This window comes from Acytostelium subglobosum, assembly GCF_000787575.1.
Source record: "Acytostelium subglobosum LB1 DNA, scaffold: scaffold40, whole genome shotgun sequence".
In the NCBI taxonomy this organism is placed as follows: domain Eukaryota; phylum Evosea; class Eumycetozoa; order Acytosteliales; family Acytosteliaceae; genus Acytostelium; species Acytostelium subglobosum.
In genome coordinates, this window is record NW_012236493.1 from 163,460 (window position 1) to 181,930 (window position 18,471).

The following is an 18,471-nucleotide window of genomic DNA, read 5'->3' on the forward strand; positions in this document are numbered from 1 at the left end:
ATTGAGTGAGTTGGATATCTGTCAAACACTCACTCTACCCTACCTACCTTCTATCTCCACTCTTTGTTCATCATCACATCATACATCCACCATCTTAAGGTTTCGAGACGATACCAATCAATCAATCAATCAACTGACATCACATAATATTAATTATTTATTTATTAGTTTGGATTAATTAGTTGGAATACATTATAATAATAATGGAAGTTGAAATACCTGGACATCACTCCAACTCTGGAAACAATAATAATAATATAGTTGGAGTCAATCAAACTCAACGCGACCCAAACACATCAGCAACAGCAACACAGTTTGAATTCAACTTGAATTGTAGACAAGCTGGCGACAAGAAAATAGATAGCGAACAGGTCGAGGATCGTGGTGTGCGACTTCAACAAAGTCTAGATCTTGACACATATTCCCCATTTGTTGGTGGCATCGACAAGAACAAGGATAAGAGCAAGAATAATAGCAAGATCACAGCAGCAGCACAGGATGTAGATGAAGAAGAAGAGATACTTGAGGAGGAAGAGGAAGAACTACAGTATGGCGGAGCATCGACTGATGAGGACGATATGATGTTAGAGATGGAGACGGCTACAACAACTAGTAGCTCGATTGATATTAGTATTACAAAGGTCAGCTATTGTAATCAATTGTTGCATCATCTCGACAGGAACAGCTTCTTGGAGTATGATATCAAACGTATAACTTCATTGATACTCGATGGTAATCTACTCGGTGAGATACCGTTGGTCATTAGCGAGTTGGCGCAGCTCGAGACGTTGTCCATGCAGAACAACTACATCCTGCACATCCCCACGTGGCTGCCGCCCGCGCTGCCCGCGCTGCGCAGCCTCGACCTGGCGCACAACACCATCGACATGATCCCCGACGACCTCGCGCACATGGTCCACCTCGAGCGACTGAACCTCGCGCACAACATACTCTACCATGTGCCGCCCGACTGCATCCCGCCCAATCTGTTGACGCTCGACCTGTCCAACAACAAGCTGTCAACTATCCGTTTGCCAGCATTTGAGAGTCTGTACACGTTGAAGTTGGCCAACAATCGATTGCGATCAATCGATAACCTGCCCTACCACATCTCGACGATCGCGCTCGACAATAACTACTTGGAGTCGATCGATCACAAGGTGATCATACGCAACCGCTACCTGTCCATGTCGATGCACAACGCCTTCTGTGATCACGCTACCGGACGAATCTACCGATGCCTGTACACAAAGGAGCCGACGCTGGACCTGTCTGGGCTGGGAATCAAGGCGGTGCCCGAGGCGATCGGCACGCTAACACACCTGACCTCGCTGGACCTGTCACGCAACATGCTTACCCAACTTCCCAGCGAGCTCGAGCACCTCACCAAGCTGGTGCGACTGGACCTGTCATACAACATCATTCAGACTCTGCCACTCTCGCTGACTAGCTTCCGCGACCTCGTCTACCTGGGCCTGCACGGCACGCTCGAGTACTTGCAGAACCCTCCGCGCAAGGTAGCCGAGGGTGGCCTGCAAGAGATCCTACGCTACTTTGAGGACCTGCTCATGGGCGACTCAATCTCTTATCGCGTCAAGTTGATGTTGGTGGGCCAGGAAAACGTGGGCAAGACATCGCTGCTCAAGTGTCTCAAGATGAAGAAGAAGAAGACGTCCAAGAATGCCGAGCATCTTGGCAACAATGTGTCCACCGATGGCATCGACATTGAGGAGATCAAGATGGCCATCGATGTCACGGCCGTGCCACCAAGCTCGGCCTCGTCCAACAACCTCGCGTCAGAGTCATCATCGACACATCATCAACAGGGACAAAAGAGCACAAGTAGTATTGGCGGACCCAACACAAGCAGCAGTGAGGTTAGCAACGGGTCGAGCAGCAGCAACAATGTGTCTGGTGCGACAACAACAGCAGGCAGTGATGGCGTGGGTCTGTCGGCATCACAGCAACAGCAGCAGCATCAGCAACAGCAACAGATACTGGCACAAGCCAACACGAGCAGTGGCAACCTCACCACATCAGTCCAGAAGGTGTCGATATCCGTCTGGGACTGTGCCGGCCAGGAGTTATATTATACAACACATCAGATGTTCCTGACGGACACGGCACTGTACACTGTCGTATGGGATCTCAGTCGGCCAGAGGTCAACAGCAAGGTAGAGTTCTGGCTACACTCCATTCGAAGTAGAGCAGAGGACGCTCCAATCATCCTTGTTGGCACACATCTCGATGAGTTCCTCCAGACGCACACCGAGGGCGAGCTGGACCTCATCATGAACAACGTCTATGCCAAGTATTATAGGAAGTTTAGGCTAAGAGTATGTACCCTCCGGAACTAATCCAGACACATACACATACTCATTCTCATTTCTCAATCAATCAATCAACCAATCAATCAAACAGGGGTTCTGTGTAATGAGTTGTACGACACTTTTTGGACTGGACAGATACAAGGAGTTGTTGAAGAAGACGATCAATGACATGCCAACACTGAAACAACGAATACCAGACATCTACGTCAGACTGGAACGACTCATCCTCAAGAAGAGGACTCAACTGACTACCCCTGTCCTGACTTGGGCAAAGTATGTCTAATGCATCCCACCCTACCCTTATGATCACCCTTATTAACTTGAACTTTACTTCATATTAGCTATGTACAGATGGTATTATCTTCATTGGACTTCCATGATGAGATACATATCAAGGTTGCGACAAAGACCTTGTCATCATTGGGTATCATCTCATACTTTGATGATATTGGACGTGGAAACTCAGACAACTATGTATTCCTGGATCCTCAATGGTTGACCAATGTATTCTCATCGATCATAACAACCAAGCATAAGTTCATCAAAGATGGTATTCTAAAGAAGAGGTATGTTTGAGATAATCTCAATCACTCACTTGATCAATCAGTCATACTCATTCAATCAATCAATCAAGTGATCTTGTTCAGATTTGGCGATCACCTGATTTCTTGGAGGATGCATCATTCCATGATTTGTTGATTAGCTTGTTGGAGAGATTCGAATTGATGTTCCCGTTGGAGACTGATATTGCACTCAGCAATAACTACTCATCGACGACAACGACAACAGGTATCAACTCATCGCCAACACCAAAGTTGACATCCGATCATCAACAAGGCTCATCATCATCGATTTTGGGATCACCATCGGCAAGCAATCAATCAAGCCCATTGGTTGGAAAGAAGAAGGATGGCACTGTAGTATCATCATCACCTAGCGGAGATGCTGGTACAAGAGCCAGCGCCATTGCTTCACCCCTGAACCTCTCACGAAAGTTCACCGACCAGAGCAACTCGGCATCGTCACTATCACACCATTTGAAGAATCGAACAGACTCGTCCGACCAGACAACATGCGCATCCTCATCGGTCACCTCACCCAAGCAGCAGGCACCTCAGCCACTCAATCGCCATACTAGTTCCGCCAACCTCCTCGCGACGGTGGCCGCCAACAACAATATCTCCAACTCTAACCTTTCAAACTTGGGCAAGCGATACATCGTCCCCTCGCAACTTCCCGAGAAGAGGCCAGCCTTTGACATACTCTGGCCACCTCGCGACCAATGTCGTATCGAGTTCAATCGTTGGTTCAAACTAGTTTTCAATCCAGTTGGTCTTTTCAGTCGAGTGCTCATCCATCTGATCATGTCCAAGGAGTTTGTCATGCGCCCATCCCTATACTGGCGCAATGGCATTGTCGTGGAGGCATCCAGTACTGCCCATGGCGGTTTGTCTGCCCTGGCATTGGTCGAACTGAGCGTAGCGACCAACACCATCATGATATCCGTGCGCAGCGATCGCAAGGCCAAAGGAATAGCGGCCAAACTTCTCCGTCTGATCGTTGAGATCGTCGAAGGATTGACCTCGAGCTGGTACTCATTGGACGTGTCACAGGTGATCCCATGCCCGCACTGCATCCAGAAGGAGTGCAAGGAGCTGACACTGTTCACTCTTCACGAGTGTGAGGTTGCCGCCTCCAACAGCGAGTGGTACCTCATGTGTGGACAACGCAAGATCACACTGGATAGCTTTGTACCTGATGTGGCGCTGGTCGACTTCTGGGGCACCGGCTCCAAGAAGTTCCGCTTCGAACAAATCAAGTTTGAGCTCGAGAACCGGGTGATCAGTGTAAAGCCAACTGAGAATAACCCAGGTGTCTACCATGCCATGCTCCTCCCCAACACCTTGCAACACGGTAAACAATCACTCAAGTCATCGGTGGCCGGTGGTGATTCCCATCCCTCAATCGACTTCCCCATCATCAACAAGCTGGCGGTGGTCGAGCCTGCCACGACCATGTCCACAGCCGCACAGAGCGAGGCCCAAGATGCAGCAGCCTCCTTGGACACAGTTCAAGTGCACTTCAATCAGATGCAACAGCAATTGATTGTAAGTGGATCTATTGAGCGTGGAGCAATTATCAATCGAGAGATAGTCGTTCCCAAGCTCATTGGCAAGGGCGCCAGTGGCAAGATATACCGCGCCGACATCAATGGTTTGACGGTGGCCGTCAAGCAGCTCGACAGCTTTGGAGAAGATGCACCGAGGATCTTCTCCGAGTTCAGGAAGGAGATACATGTAATGAGTGACCTCAAGCACAAGAATGTCGTCAACTTGCTTGGATTCACAACGCAGCCATTCACAATGGTTATGGAGTACATCGATGCGGGAGATCTCTACCGGTTCCTTCACAGCCCACAGGGTGACATACTCGATGACAACTGGCCACTACGCATTGGTTTGGCATTAGACATTGCCAGGGGCATGAACTTCTTGCACTCAGTCACACCTCCTTTGCTCCATCGTGACCTCAAGTCGCCCAACATCTTGCTCACCCGCAGGGACGGCAAGCTCCGCGCCAAGGTCGGCGACTTTGGACTGAGCTCAAGGATGTTCATTCAGGCGCTCAAGCACAAGTTGAGGAACTTCCCCGTCGGTAACATCACATGGGTCGCACCAGAGATTCTTCGCGAAGAGGAGTACACTGTCAAGTCAGATGTATACGCCTTTGGTCTGATCATGCACGAGCTGATGACGCGCCAACATCCATTCAAGGACTACAACTTCACAATGGTTTCGTTACTAGAGGCCGAGATCAAGAAGGGAGTGCGACCTTCAGTTGCACAATCATTCACGCAATCATTCATTGGTCATGACTACTGCGCTTTGATGCGTGATTGTTGGGACGGTCAGCCCGAGCGACGTCCATCATTCGGCAAGATCTGCAGCCGTCTCACCCAGATGCTCCAACGAGAGAACCAGGCCACCGCCGAAGTCCTGTCACCAACCTCAGATCAGACCTCACTAGAAGGTTCCCCTGCCTCCTTGTCCATGTCGGCCAAGCTTGCAGGTAAAGACACAGCGGCAGGTTTGCTGGCGGGCCAGAACACAGCCTTCCCCAGGCTCTCTATATCCGTCGATCACAACAACATTGGCCAACAGATGTCAGCTTGTGGACAACTCCAGATGACCATGAGAGTGCAACCACTGGACCTCAAGGTCACCTCACTTCTCTGGGAGAACAAGAGAGTGTGGGGCGCCACCAACCAGGGAACCATCATCATATGGAATGCTGAGAATGGTCGAAAGATATTGCATGAAACCAGCATGCACACAAGTCCAATACACACGATGCTACAGGTGGACGATGAGAACATATGGACTGCAGGCGAAGACGGATTCATCAAGATATGGAACGCCTGGCGACTAAATTGCGATGACAACTTCACTCAATTCAAGGCGGACCATCTCAACAAGAAGTCCCGCGGAGGTACCACATTTAGCCGCAAAGGTTATGCTCAGCGCTGGTTTGTTCTTGACCGCAGAACAAGACTCTGTCATACTCCAAGAAGCAGAGCTCCAAGCCCAAATGCACATTTATGCTGCACGGCGCCACACTTGAGGAGTCTGGAGGCCCTGAGCTAAAGGTTGCAATCCAGTTCACACAGCCCGAGAAGCGCAAGCTGGAGATTGAGTTCAAGAACGAGGGCGAGATGGAGCAGTGGGTGGATGCCCTGGCACGCATCGTCAACCAGAACGTTCCCGTCAATCTGATCCCTCTGAGCTATGACTGCATCATCAAGAGCTGGTCTCTGCCCAAGGAGTCAGCCAAGCTTGTGCCAACAGTAGCCAAGATGGTGCTTGTGACCAACCATCTCTCAGATCACCAGTTCGTGTGGGTAGCCTACCGCAACTTGGCCATCCTCTCTGTTTTTGACGCCAAGACCCGCCAGCTGGTGGAGACCATACGCCTCAACGAGATGCGCCCCGACTGGATGGGAACGGACAACATGATCGTGCACAACAACCTTGTGTGGCTTACCTACAACAACCTGGTGTGCCATGTCGATCCCAACACATGCCAGACACTGATGGCGCACCGCGCGCACAACCAGAGGATCTTATCCATTGCCGGCGTTGACAAGAATGTATGGCTCACATGCAAGGACGGCAGCGCCAGCATATGGGACGGCACTACAGGCATCCTTAACATGCACATACAGTTGCCGGCTGTCGCCACCAAAGTTCTACTGTTTGGTGGCAACGTATGGGTGTGCACGATGGGCATGATCTACGTGTATGATCCCAACAACTTTACGCTCAAGGATCAGGTGGAGTGTTCGCAACATGTCAACAGCATCGTCGACATTGTCAAGGTGTTCCAACATACTGTGTGGTCCTGTTGCGGATCCAACAATGTCTGCATTTGGTCATAATATAACCATGAATGAGTACACAGAGGACAGACGACTGTCCATCCATCCATCTATCCATCACATGTAATAAATCCAATCCAATCCAACTATCCAACAATCCAATCATTCATTCATCACTGTCATTGTCAATGATTTATTCGATCCACTTATTATTGTCTCCTGTCCATTGGCAGAGCTGATGCTGTCGTTGACTTTGTGCCTGCGTTGCTGTTGGCCTGCAATGACTGGATCTTTGACATGAATGGAGGGGTAACATTGTACTTGTAAGAGATAGCGTAGAGTACTGAGAAAATGAACCATCCTGTCAGCATAATGATCAAAGGTACAAAGCGTGCTACATTGTGCGACAGAGCCACCAGTGAGCTGATTGTAGATATACAACAGAATGAAAAGAATACTGTCCTCATACTATTATTAATCAAAGAGTTAGTTACTTGTATCAATCTGATCGATCAAAACAATCAATCACATACCGATTAATCCAGGACACTGTACATGGCCAGAAGTAAATGTTGATGAAAAGGAAGATGATGTCGACGGCTAGAACAACCAGAAGGTATGCTGTCTCGTATTGAGTCGCGAATACTAAAATGGTAGAGTGTCAATGATCTGATTTGCCAAGTATGTGACGCTGGATACTACTTACTGGCCATTGCTGCAAGTATGATCTTGCCCTGAATGAAGATGAATACAATCTTTGGTTTGAATTTGATGTCGGATATGTTCTGTGTCTGAGCTTGAGCGAATGAGGCGGCTGGATAATATACAATCAATGCGACCATTGAACAGACGATAAAGACGATGTGCACTCCCTTTAGACATGACTCGATTGAGGGGTCAGAGTCCCACTTGACCGAACCATCCTTGAATGTACAATCCACGCCTCCAAACATCGTTGAGATCACAGGTATATACAACGTATTGACAAGGAACCAAAGTACTGAGTAAATCTTTTGTTGATACTTTGACATCCAATCACTTGTATCATTCTCGCCACTAGTTGTACATTATTTGGTTAGTCAATCAGTCAGCCAGGTCACATGATTGAAGAGTGTGCGGACATACTATTTGATTGTGTAGTATCGCAGGAAGAGACGTATACTGATGATGAAGATGTAGGGAGTGAAGGCAGTTACAAACATCACCCAGTACATTACTCTGAATACACTGCCAGGGTTCCAGGGGATGGCCAAGTAGTTGAGCCTCTGCAATGGCTCTGAACCAAGAAACTGTGAACGTTGATTGAATGAGAATGAGAACACTTGAATGAACTCAATCAGAATACCAATGAATGCAATCACATTTGAGAAGTTAAACGTTAAGTCGTTTCCAGTCGGGTCCTAAATAGTATTATATGTTAGTCATCTATTCATTCAATCATTCTTTGTGAATATCTTACCTCCCATGCATGTGTCTCTCCACCTAGATAGTAGACTGACCAGAGACAAGCGAGAAGAGAGAAGACAAAGGCGCCAAAGAGTACACGGAAGAGGATGCCATCGTTGAAGGTGTCCATGTGGGGCAGGAGGGCAGCAGGCACAGTGACGAGTACCAGTCCCATTAGAATAGCCACGGCCAAGAATATGATACCGAATCTTTGAAAAGGTTTCCTACTCGTCTTGTTTGCATCGTTGCTTCCATATGTCTCTACATCACTATCATCATCGAATAATATATTTCCATTACTGCCACCCATATTACCATTATTATTTGTTATATTGTTATTATTATTATTAGGATCTGTTGATGACGACGACGATGGTGCCGTCGTTGTTGAAGATGACCGTTCACGATCTGAATGTGATTTGTTGGTCATTTTTGTTGTTGTTCAGGGCAACTCTGCCTTAAACTATTATTATTATTATTACTATTATTACTATTTATACAACAATGAATCTAGCTAGAACTTGTATTGTGATATATACATTTCACAATTGAATCTGACCTCTGCCTTATCTTGAATGATTTATCGTGTTTGTGTGTGTTTGTGTGTTTGAATGAATGAATGAATGAATGAATGAATGAATGATAGACAGAGGGAGTGAGTTCAAGAAGGGGGTCAGTCAGTCTGTCAGGTGATGATCTAACTTGAATTGACCAACCAACAAGTGGGGAGTTGGAGTTGTGTTTGAAACAGTGTTAACAATAATTATAAATATAAACTGTTTTTCAAGCTCAAAACCAATCCCAATGATAAAAATTGGTCCTAAAAACACAACAATTATTTATTAGATAGTGCTATCTGTTTAGTCGAGAGATCAAACAAACAAACAATCAAAGAAACAAACAATCATGGGTATAGCAGAGAAGATCAAGGATATAGAGGCCGAGATGGCTCGTACACAAAAGAATAAGGCAACTGAGCATCATCTTGGTATGCTCAAGGCAAAGCTTGCTCGTCTAAGAGCACAGCTGCTTGAGCCTCCCAAGGGTTCTGCCAAGACTGGTGAGGGTTTCGAAGTTCTAAAGTCTGGTGATGCTAGAGTAGCTCTCATTGGGTATGTGTGTCTTAATCATTCACTCAATCAATCAATCATTCAATCAATCACTTACTCGATCATTCAATCAATCTGATCAATCGATATAGTTTCCCATCTGTGGGCAAGAGTACAATCTTGACCAAGCTGACATCGACTCAGTCAGCTCAAGCAGACTATGAGTTCACAACACTCACATGTATTCCTGGTGTCATTCAGTACCATGGTGCAAGGATCCAATTGCTCGATACACCAGGTATCATTGAAGGTGCTGCACAAGGACGTGGAAGAGGCAAACAAGTCATCTCAGTAGCAAGAACTGCTGTATGTTTAGTTATCAATCAATATCAATCACTCAATCAACTGATCAATCACTAACAATCAATGTTCAAATCTACATAGGACTTGATTCTTATGATGCTCGATTCAACAAAGGGAGAGATTCAGAAGAGATTGCTCGAGGCAGAGTTGGAGGCCATTGGTATTAGACTCAACTCTCAGCCACCAAACATCTACTTCAAGCAAAAGACTGCTGGAGGTGTCAACTTCACCGCCACAATCCCACTGACCAAAGTAACAGAGAAGCTAGTCAAGTCAATCTTACATGAATACAAGGTATATATATATATGTTTGCTACATTCAATCAGTCAATCAATTATTCAATCAAACGACTAACATTCACTCCCTCAATCACTCAATAGATATTCCACTGTGACTTGGTTGTTAGATGCGATCCAACTGTTGATGAGATTATTGATGCGATTGAAGGACGTAGATCATACATTAGATGCCTTTACGTGTATAACAAGGTGGATCAACTTTCAATTGAGGATATGGATAGACTGGCTCGTCTGCCAAACTCTGTAGTCATCAGTTGCAACCTTGATCTGAATTTGGACTATCTGCTCGACAAGATCTGGGAGTACCTGAGCCTGTTGAGAGTGTACACAAAGAAGAGAGGAGGCAAGTATATTCCAAACCATACACACTTCCACATGTACATGTACATGGACTAACCTTCAAACTATTACAACAACAACAGAGGCACCTGACTTTAATGATGCAGTTATCCTTCGTTCTGGAGCCACTATGGAGCATGTTTGTGCGTATCTTCACAAAGAGTTGGCCAACCAATTCAAGTATGGACTGGTCTGGGGTGTGTCAGCCAAGCATTGTCCACAGCGTGTTGGACTTGCTCATCCACTCGAAGATGAGGATGTTATCCAAATCGTTAAGAAATAATAAACAACCATATGATCATTATTAAAAGGTGATTGATCAATCAGATAACGACACGCCTCAAGGAAGCCGTGTGTTCTGAAATCGAAGCCAAAATAGGCAAAGAAGGTGTGGGGTTCAAACTTGTTCAAGTTCATCTCAGCTCAAACATTAGAGGTGAGCTCATGTTGCGAATCTAAGACAGCAAAATCATTCATTCATTCATTCATAATCATTAGTTTTATTGTTTCATCATATCCCTAGATATACAGAATATCATAAGTACAGTTCAGTATACTCACTCACTCATTGACAGCAAACAAACAAACAATAAGGTTAATGATATCCATTCCCTCGAACCTATCCTCCTCCTCCTCCTCACTCACACACAACTTTGGACCCAACTCTGCCATCTTCCTATCTCCCTCAAAGAACCGTCTGCAACAACAACAACAACAACAACATCTCCAACATCTATTACAATAATCATAATAATAATCATTTCTAAATGAACAAAGAAACAACGACGATGATTGGCAACTTTAAACTCCCACCAAGATGGCATTATGAAGGCAGAGATGGAGCATGTTGTGACAACAGCTGTGATAAACAAGAGATTGACAATGAAATGAAAGGTCCCAATGATATCAGCAACTGGGTCCTCAAAGGCAAGATCATGACTGGCGAGTACCCAGCCAAAGACAATCAAGATGATCACCAAAAACTTCTCAGCTCTTTACTCGATGCTAGTAAGTAGACATGATTGATTGGATCACCATACACGTGAACATGATCTGACAAATAACGATTCATATCACTAGACATCACTCTGTTTGTATGTTTACAGCTTGAAACTGAGCTGGAAAACTTCAAGCCTTACAAGCAGGACCTGATTGATATGGCCAATGAGAGGAATCTTAAGATTGAGTTCTTGCACTTCCCCATCGAGGACGGCGGTGTCGCCGCAAGCATCGAGGAGCTGGCCGACTTTATCGATCTGTTGCTGAACAAGCTGAAAGACCACAACGTCTATCTGCACTGCTGGGCCGGACGAGGCCGCACTGGAATCATTGCTGCCTGTCTCCTCGGCAGACTGTACCAGATCTCTGGCTTGGAGGCATGTCGGAGGATTCAAGAGTGCTACGAGCAGAGAGTTATCGGCTTTGGCGAGTCTCCAGAGTACCATCCACAGAAGATGCAAGTGATCAACTATCTAAAGTATATAAAGCAGAGAGATGAGCAGCAGCAGAAACAGCAGCTGAGTAAGTAATACACATTAAAATATTCAAATTTACTTTATTATACATCAATGTCAACGTTATAACTTCCGGTCAACATAATGTTAATATATTTGACATAAGGGCATTGGCGCCAATCAATCCATTGATGAGTGAAGGACAGCTGATGCGTACCAACAACATTGATTAACACGTGTTAGCTGGCCTCATGTGGTAGTGTGTGGGAGAGAGGTGAGTGTGTTCCATCTGACTTCAATCAGACCTCTACAGTTGTTAAATATGAGAGCTTAGGGTAACTTGCATGTTCACATTGTTGTCATTCAACCAATCTCCATTCATTTCCAGAGAATACAAATATAATATTAATAATATTTTATCCATCCTACTTATTATCCATTTATTCAGTTAGTCATAAAGATGTTAATGATTGTTAGATTAATCCTAGCCTGTTTCTCATCTTTGTTCACCTTGGTAGTATCATACCTTACTTTACATTCTATATCATTCGTTGCCAATAGGATAGAACAGGTAGGTAGTTTGTAAACAAACTAGATATAAAGGTTTGGGCAAAGGCATAAATCAACTAACAAACTCAAACAACTCCATAAGATACCAATACCAAAGGATCATGCCCTTAACTTTGTGAAGCCAATGTTCTCTGTGTTTGCCTCCACTATCAACTCGACACATGTCTTCCTATTCGCCGTGTTGCTAGGAATGATGTGTCTTCATCAATCATCAAAGAGATAAACTAGACTATTATTGCAATAGAGATATATTGTAACACAATGGTGAAGGTTGGATTGTTTATTACTGTGATGATTGGATTGGATTGATTGTTATAAATATATAATATATTATAGTTGTTGTTGTTGTTGATGTTGGTTGTTATAAATAAGTCTATTCCACTTGGAATTGTACATATGTAGAGTATAGGGAATGGGATGGTCAATCCATCATCAGTGCGTCCGAACCCCTGGATGCTAATCTAGGGTTGGCTGATGAGTTGGAAGGTGTTGACAGTGAAAGCAGCGTTTGAGAGCATGTGAGGCGCATGTATGTTAACTTCGGCTGCTGCTAGAAATGAAAGATGTTGGCAGTGTGTGGGCGGTTGAGTGTCGAGGTAATTGACGACGCTCCATTACGTGGAGACGCCATCAAGTGATTGCCTTTGTTGTGGACGTTGACGTTGGTGGCGTTGTTGTACGGATCAATGATAGAGCTGCGAGGTGGCGAGGAGGAGGGAACGGGAAGACCGCGGTAGTTTTGAAGCAAGGCAGACGAGTGAATAGAGGTTTGTTGCTGTTGCTGCTGCTGATGCTGCTGGGTCTGGCCAAATAATGAGGACTGAGGAGAACCAACAAACATCTGATGATGTTGTTGCTGCTGATGGGGATCGCGAAGATTATCGCGACCTAGTCCGAGTTGGATGTGGTGCTGTAGCTCCTGCCATTCGCTCTCATGTGAAATGGGATTGCTGTGAAGAGGTGGTGTAGTCGAGGGCGAGGCCAATGGAGACGGCGACGACGCCAACGAAGGGATATGGGCTTGATCCATGAATGTATGGAACGTGTGCTGTGGTTGTTGTTGTTGTTGCTGGTGCTGTTGCAGATGGTGATGTGGATGGCCAGGTGATGCAATCGCTGTCGTGGTGGTTTCCCACGGTGGAGAGACGGGAGGGAACAATGAGTGACCAAACTGAGAAAGAATCTGGTGCTGCTGCTGGTGCTGTTGCTTCTGTTGCTGTTGTTGCTGCTTCTCACGAGAGGAGGTGATGTGGCCACTGTTGACTCTGGTCGGGTGGACAAGCGGACCGACCGATTGCTGCTGTTGCTGAGGCTGGTGATGGACGTGATGGTTGTGATGTTGGTGATGTTGATGATGCTGGTTATTGTGATTGTGATGGTGATGATTGTGATGACTATGATGTTGTTGTTGATGTTGATGGTGTTGGCCTTTGGCCTTACTGAACACGTTGACACCACCAGTAGGTGGTTGTGAATACTCCTGTCCAACCGACTGTTGGGTCGACTGGAAGCTGTTGGAGCTTGGATGATGTTGTTGTTGATGATGATGATGTTGGAGTTGATGTTGTTTCTCTCGCGCCAAGCCGTAGACAGGGTAGCCAGCTGCCGGTGTCGTCTTGACATTGCTGCCAATGACACCGCTGTTGCTACCGATTGGAGGCAACACAGACTGTTGCTTCTGATACTCGGTACCAATGGGCGATTGTTTCATCGGTGAGACGACGACAACCGGTGCATTGGAGGACGAGAGGTAGTGTTGAGGGTGTTGATGTTGGTGCTGTGGCTGTGGCTGTTGCTGGTGATGCTGAGGATGCTGGTTCGAGGGATAGGATGTGTGCGTGCTGAACGGAGTCAATGCACCGATGCCCGTGAAGGCATCGGGCAATTGGTGTGAAGAGTGCAAAGCAGGAGATGTAGCCGTGGTACTACCAAGGACGTGTTGCTGCTGTTGCAGTTGTTGTTGATGCTGTTGAGGATGAATGTGATGCTGTTGCTGCTGAAGTGATGGCTGCTGGTACTGTGCAATGAAGGATGAGTGTGGCGAGTTGAATGGAGGATGGTTCTCCTGGTACCCAGTCTGAAGCATTCCATGATATCTCTGATTGGTTTGGTGCTGGCCAGTACTGTTGGCCTGGGCGAATCGCTGTGGAGGTATCTGAGTGTTGAGGGACTGATGGCTGAGCTCCTTCAGACTCTTGGAGGCAGAGATTGGCTGATCGAGGGGTTGTGGATGAGATGGACCACGAGAGTATCCACTCTTCTTGCTGCTGCTCATGCCCTTGTTGCTATTGTGGCTGTTGTTGCTACTAGTGTTGTTGTTGCTACCGCTGTTGTTAACATTGGTGGGGCTACTACTACTGCTGTTGTTACTGTTGTTACTGTTGGGCTTGGTGGACCAGGTGATCTTCTTCTTTGAGAAGGAGCAGTTGATCTTTAGACCCATGAACTCATTCTCGTTGAAAAAGTTGATGGCAGACTCACTGGCGGCCTCTCCCTTCATGCTGTCCTTGAAGTGAATGAACCCGAAACCCTCATACTCATCATTATCCTTCTTTGGAATGTTGTAATGATTGATCTTTCCAAAGTCCTTGCACTTTGTGAATATACTCTTGTGTAATCCAGGCTTGGCCTAATGTTTGATTGATCGAGTAAGTATGATTGATCAATGATATAAAGTGATCATTGTATGCAACTTACCTTTGCAGGATCAAAGGTGATGTGAATACTTGTCCTCTGGTCACAGGAGTCACTCCATCTGATCCGGATGGCTTTGGTTCCAATCATCTTGCCATGCATGGCAGTGAACGCTTCCTCGGCACATTGTCGTTCAGTGAAGCGAATGAAGGCGTAGTTACAAACGAATATACACTCCTTGTAATCAAGCTCACCAAACACTTTGAACATTTCCAACACCTGTCTCTGATCGACGTTCTGATCGAGATTGGTAACGTAGAGTGTTGTGATTGGAATTGCCCAATATGCTTTGAGCTCATGATTGAGGTATCCTACAATGAATAATGAGTGTAAGTGAATRWGATTGATTGAATGAGTGAGTAAAGGTATACATACTAGACTGATGTAGACTGTTCTTGGCTAAGGATGCTTCCTCCTTTGTCTTAAAGCTTGCAAAGCCATAGCCAACTGTCTTGCCACTCCTTTCATCAACCTTGAGTTTGCAGGAGACTGGATTATACTTGGACATGATGGCATTGAATTGTTCCTGAGTTCAACAAACATGTTAGTAAGTTTACTTATGATCACATGATCAATCGATCAATCAATCAATCAACACCTTGTACTTACAGGTGTTATATTCCTTGGTATATTGGCAATGAAGATGTTCAACTCACTTAGCTTGGTGAGCTTGTTCTCAGTGACTGCATGGCATAGCATGTGATGAAGGTGGAGTTAGCAACATTGTTGAGGTTTGATCACTCACTCCACTCAACTCAACTCTACTTACAGACTAGGAATTGATCGATTGAATGACTCTGTTGCTGATCATTGTTGATGAGGTTGTCCAACAGTTGAGAATCTGACAATGAGAGTGATGAGGACATTGACGTTGGTGAGGCTGTTGGTGAGGCTGATGGTGTCGTATGTGTACTGTCGCTGCTGCCATTGTCATTCATCATCTCTTGCTGATGTAATATATCATCGTCGTCATCATCTAGTTGTTGATGTTGATGATGATGATGATGATGATGATGTTGTTGTCTGTGTTGATCATCTAATACACCATGTGTATTGTTATTGTTGTTGTTATTGTTGTTATTATTGTTGTTATTATTGTTGATGACCAATGAGGCGAATGATGAATCGAGAATATCGATGCCGTTCATGAATGTTGATATAGATTGATTGGTAGCGAATGGTTCACTGCCGAGATATATTGCTTGCTTGTTGCTAATAAATACAATGTTGTTGTAGTTGAATGAATACGTAGAAGTAGAGGAGAGTATAAAGTTGCAACTAACAGACTGACTGAATGACTGTATGACTATGACACAACAATAACAATATAGTTATGGTAATGATTTAGTGAGTGTCGTTTAGTGACAGGTGATGTAGTTGCGTGTGAAATACAATGTTATTGATTGTTTGTTTGATTGATTGATGCTGCCTTCTGATGGTGTATCTAATCATTGGTCAGATGATATAGAGAGAGTAACTATGGTTGATTGATTGATTGAATGAATATAGTTGAGGTGGGGATTGGTGTTGGTTGGTTGATTGGTTGGATGTGGTGTGTTGTGTGAATGTGGTGTGATTGTGGTGCGAGGCAAGGGCGAGGCAAGGCAAGGCAAAGTAAAGAGTGACTTAGTGACTGATTGATTGAATGAATGACTGACTATTCAAATATAAATAGACTCTAATATTACTATTTCTACAACTACTACTAGATGAAGAAAGTGATTGATGGCGATGTAAGAGTGAGTGTGTGTGAATGTTGTTGATGGTTGTGATAACTGATTGTGGGAATGGAGTCAAGATCAATCAACACTGGCCTTTTTGGATACGTACGACCTTCCAAAAAAACAAACAAATAAAAAGCAATCGAGCAAGGATAAAAAGCAATCGTGACGAGTGAGCGTTGTTTGTTGTGTTGACAACAACACAATGTTTACAGTATTGGATAATCGTTTATTTGAATCCATCCATTTCCATTATGAACGATGATGGTGATGATCAGGATTGTTTAATCATATGATATTTTGATTGATTGATTGATTGATTATGTACAAGTAGGACATGTGATTCCATCCAAGTTGATGATGGTGTCCTACCTGAACCTTGAGAGGTTTATTCGCTCAAAGTTAAGTGTGTCCTCACCGAGTATATATGGATTGTTCTCGATTGTAGTGTACAGGTCTTGGATGGTGAGGCTGTGCTGCTGGTTGGAAGTGTTGGTCATTGCAGTGTCCACAACTGCAGTACCGAATATATTCTCTGGTATCTTATAAACTGGTACACTAAATGATAACAATGGATTCTTTGAGAGGAAGTAATTTGGATTGGTCAACTTGTTGTTGCTGTTGGTGCTGGTAACTGGTGGAGTGGATGTGGAAGGTGGAGTGGCTGATGATGTTGCCGTTGTTGTTGATGTAGATGTTGAAGTTGATGTTGTCGGCGTTTGTGATGTATTGTTGTTGTTGTTGGTGTCCACATCCATTGATTCACTGACAGGTTCATCATGGTCGCCACCACCACCGCCATTGCCATTGATGTTGTTTGTGTCCACATTGTCGCCACTGCCACTGCCATTGATGTTTGATTGTGGCGATGATGAATCATTGCTATGACCAAGACCATGACCATGACCATGAATCGACGATGATGAAGACTTGAGGGTAAGTTGTGATGTCGATGGTTTCCTGGATTTGATAGGAACGACTTGGTTGTTAGCCTCCATCTCGCCATAGTGATCGTATTGGTAGGCAAGATAGAATGGTGGCGGTGATTGATTGGCCGGAACAATGCTGGCTCCATCGGCATCTGTCAGTGCATCATCAGGCTGCCATTGATGCATTGGCAGACTGTTGTAAAGTATATCGCGAATGTGTTGCTCCAGTGCCATCATCATATAGATCACCGACTGTCTTGACACGCCAGACAGGCCAGACTCGCATGCGATAGTCTCCATTCGATCCTTGAGTGCCTGAATCTCGGGGCAGTACAGCAGCGAGTCTTGAAGTATGTACAGGTTAGTTAGGGAAGTCGTTCACTCGCTCGCTCATTCAGATTCAACTTACACTTTGGATGTATCCTCTTCTCACCTCGTCCCGCTCCACCAGACTGAGACAAGCTGAGAGATGAGGGGTTCTTGGGCCTCTTGGGCCTGCTGGGTTTCTTGGCGTTGGTCGGAGTCTTATCGGTGGACACTGATAGCTTGTCCTTCTTCTTGTCCTTGCCATCCTTTGATCTATTCTTGTTTTTATCCTTGCTGCTGCTACTGCTGCTGTTGCCGGCTGATGCGGCGTTTCCAGCTGTGGCGGCGGCCGACCCAGTTGATGCCGGTGCCGTTGTTGTCGGCGATTCGGGGACGACTGTCACTGGTATGGTCGATGGTGTAAATGTTGTTATCTTCTTCTTTGCGATTGCCTTTGGTGGTTCATGAGTAGGCGGTGAAGTCTTGGCGTAGAATGAGTTGAATATCAATGCTTTAAAGAATGCATTATGGAGGTGTACTGGAGGGTGATGTTAGTCAGTCACAACATTGATTGATTGATTGATTGATTGATTGA

The 18,471-nt window shown here is 45.3% G+C and overlaps 7 protein-coding genes across 7 annotated transcripts; 3 read left to right on the forward strand and 4 right to left on the reverse strand.

Annotated features, from left to right (window-relative positions):
- Positions 1-6,917: 6,917 nt before the first annotated feature.
- On the reverse strand, positions 6,918-8,581 carry SAMD00019534_123030 (hypothetical protein; the record flags this gene model as incomplete). The annotated part of the gene is made up of 5 exons (XM_012892518.1): positions 6,918-7,173; positions 7,239-7,350; positions 7,412-7,761; positions 7,831-8,105; positions 8,165-8,581. Coding segments are annotated over 5 exons (1,410 nt in total), but the record flags the coding sequence as incomplete, so codon positions are not given.
- A 476-nt stretch (positions 8,582-9,057) lies between these two features.
- On the forward strand, positions 9,058-10,482 carry SAMD00019534_123040 (hypothetical protein; the record flags this gene model as incomplete). Its single annotated transcript, XM_012892519.1, has 5 exons — positions 9,058-9,263; positions 9,353-9,566; positions 9,645-9,857; positions 9,945-10,206; positions 10,286-10,482. Coding segments are annotated over 5 exons (1,092 nt in total), but the record flags the coding sequence as incomplete, so codon positions are not given.
- Positions 10,483-10,969: 487 nt separating this feature from the next.
- SAMD00019534_123050 (hypothetical protein) lies at positions 10,970-11,848 on the forward strand (the record flags this gene model as incomplete). The annotated part of the gene is made up of 3 exons (XM_012892520.1): positions 10,970-11,210; positions 11,283-11,723; positions 11,823-11,848. The coding sequence occupies 3 exons, from the start codon at positions 10,970-10,972 to the stop codon at positions 11,846-11,848; spliced, it is 708 nt and encodes a 235-aa protein (XP_012747974.1).
- Positions 11,849-12,116: 268 nt separating this feature from the next.
- Positions 12,117-12,446, forward strand: SAMD00019534_123060 (hypothetical protein; the record flags this gene model as incomplete). Its single annotated transcript, XM_012892521.1, has 2 exons — positions 12,117-12,227; positions 12,309-12,446. Coding segments are annotated over 2 exons (249 nt in total), but the record flags the coding sequence as incomplete, so codon positions are not given.
- Positions 12,447-12,477: 31 nt separating this feature from the next.
- On the reverse strand, positions 12,478-12,687 carry SAMD00019534_123070 (hypothetical protein; the record flags this gene model as incomplete). Its single annotated transcript, XM_012892522.1, has 1 exon — positions 12,478-12,687. A coding segment is annotated over one exon (210 nt), but the record flags the coding sequence as incomplete, so codon positions are not given.
- An 89-nt stretch (positions 12,688-12,776) lies between these two features.
- Positions 12,777-16,068, reverse strand: SAMD00019534_123080 (hypothetical protein; the record flags this gene model as incomplete). The annotated part of the gene is made up of 6 exons (XM_012892523.1): positions 12,777-14,855; positions 14,924-15,231; positions 15,296-15,446; positions 15,530-15,603; positions 15,690-15,896; positions 15,966-16,068. The coding sequence occupies 6 exons, from the start codon at positions 16,066-16,068 to the stop codon at positions 12,777-12,779; spliced, it is 2,922 nt and encodes a 973-aa protein (XP_012747977.1).
- Positions 16,069-17,009: 941 nt separating this feature from the next.
- Positions 17,010-18,387, reverse strand: SAMD00019534_123100 (hypothetical protein; the record flags this gene model as incomplete). The annotated part of the gene is made up of 2 exons (XM_012892524.1): positions 17,010-17,914; positions 17,980-18,387. Coding segments are annotated over 2 exons (1,313 nt in total), but the record flags the coding sequence as incomplete, so codon positions are not given.
- Between the last annotated feature and the right edge of the window lie 84 nt (positions 18,388-18,471).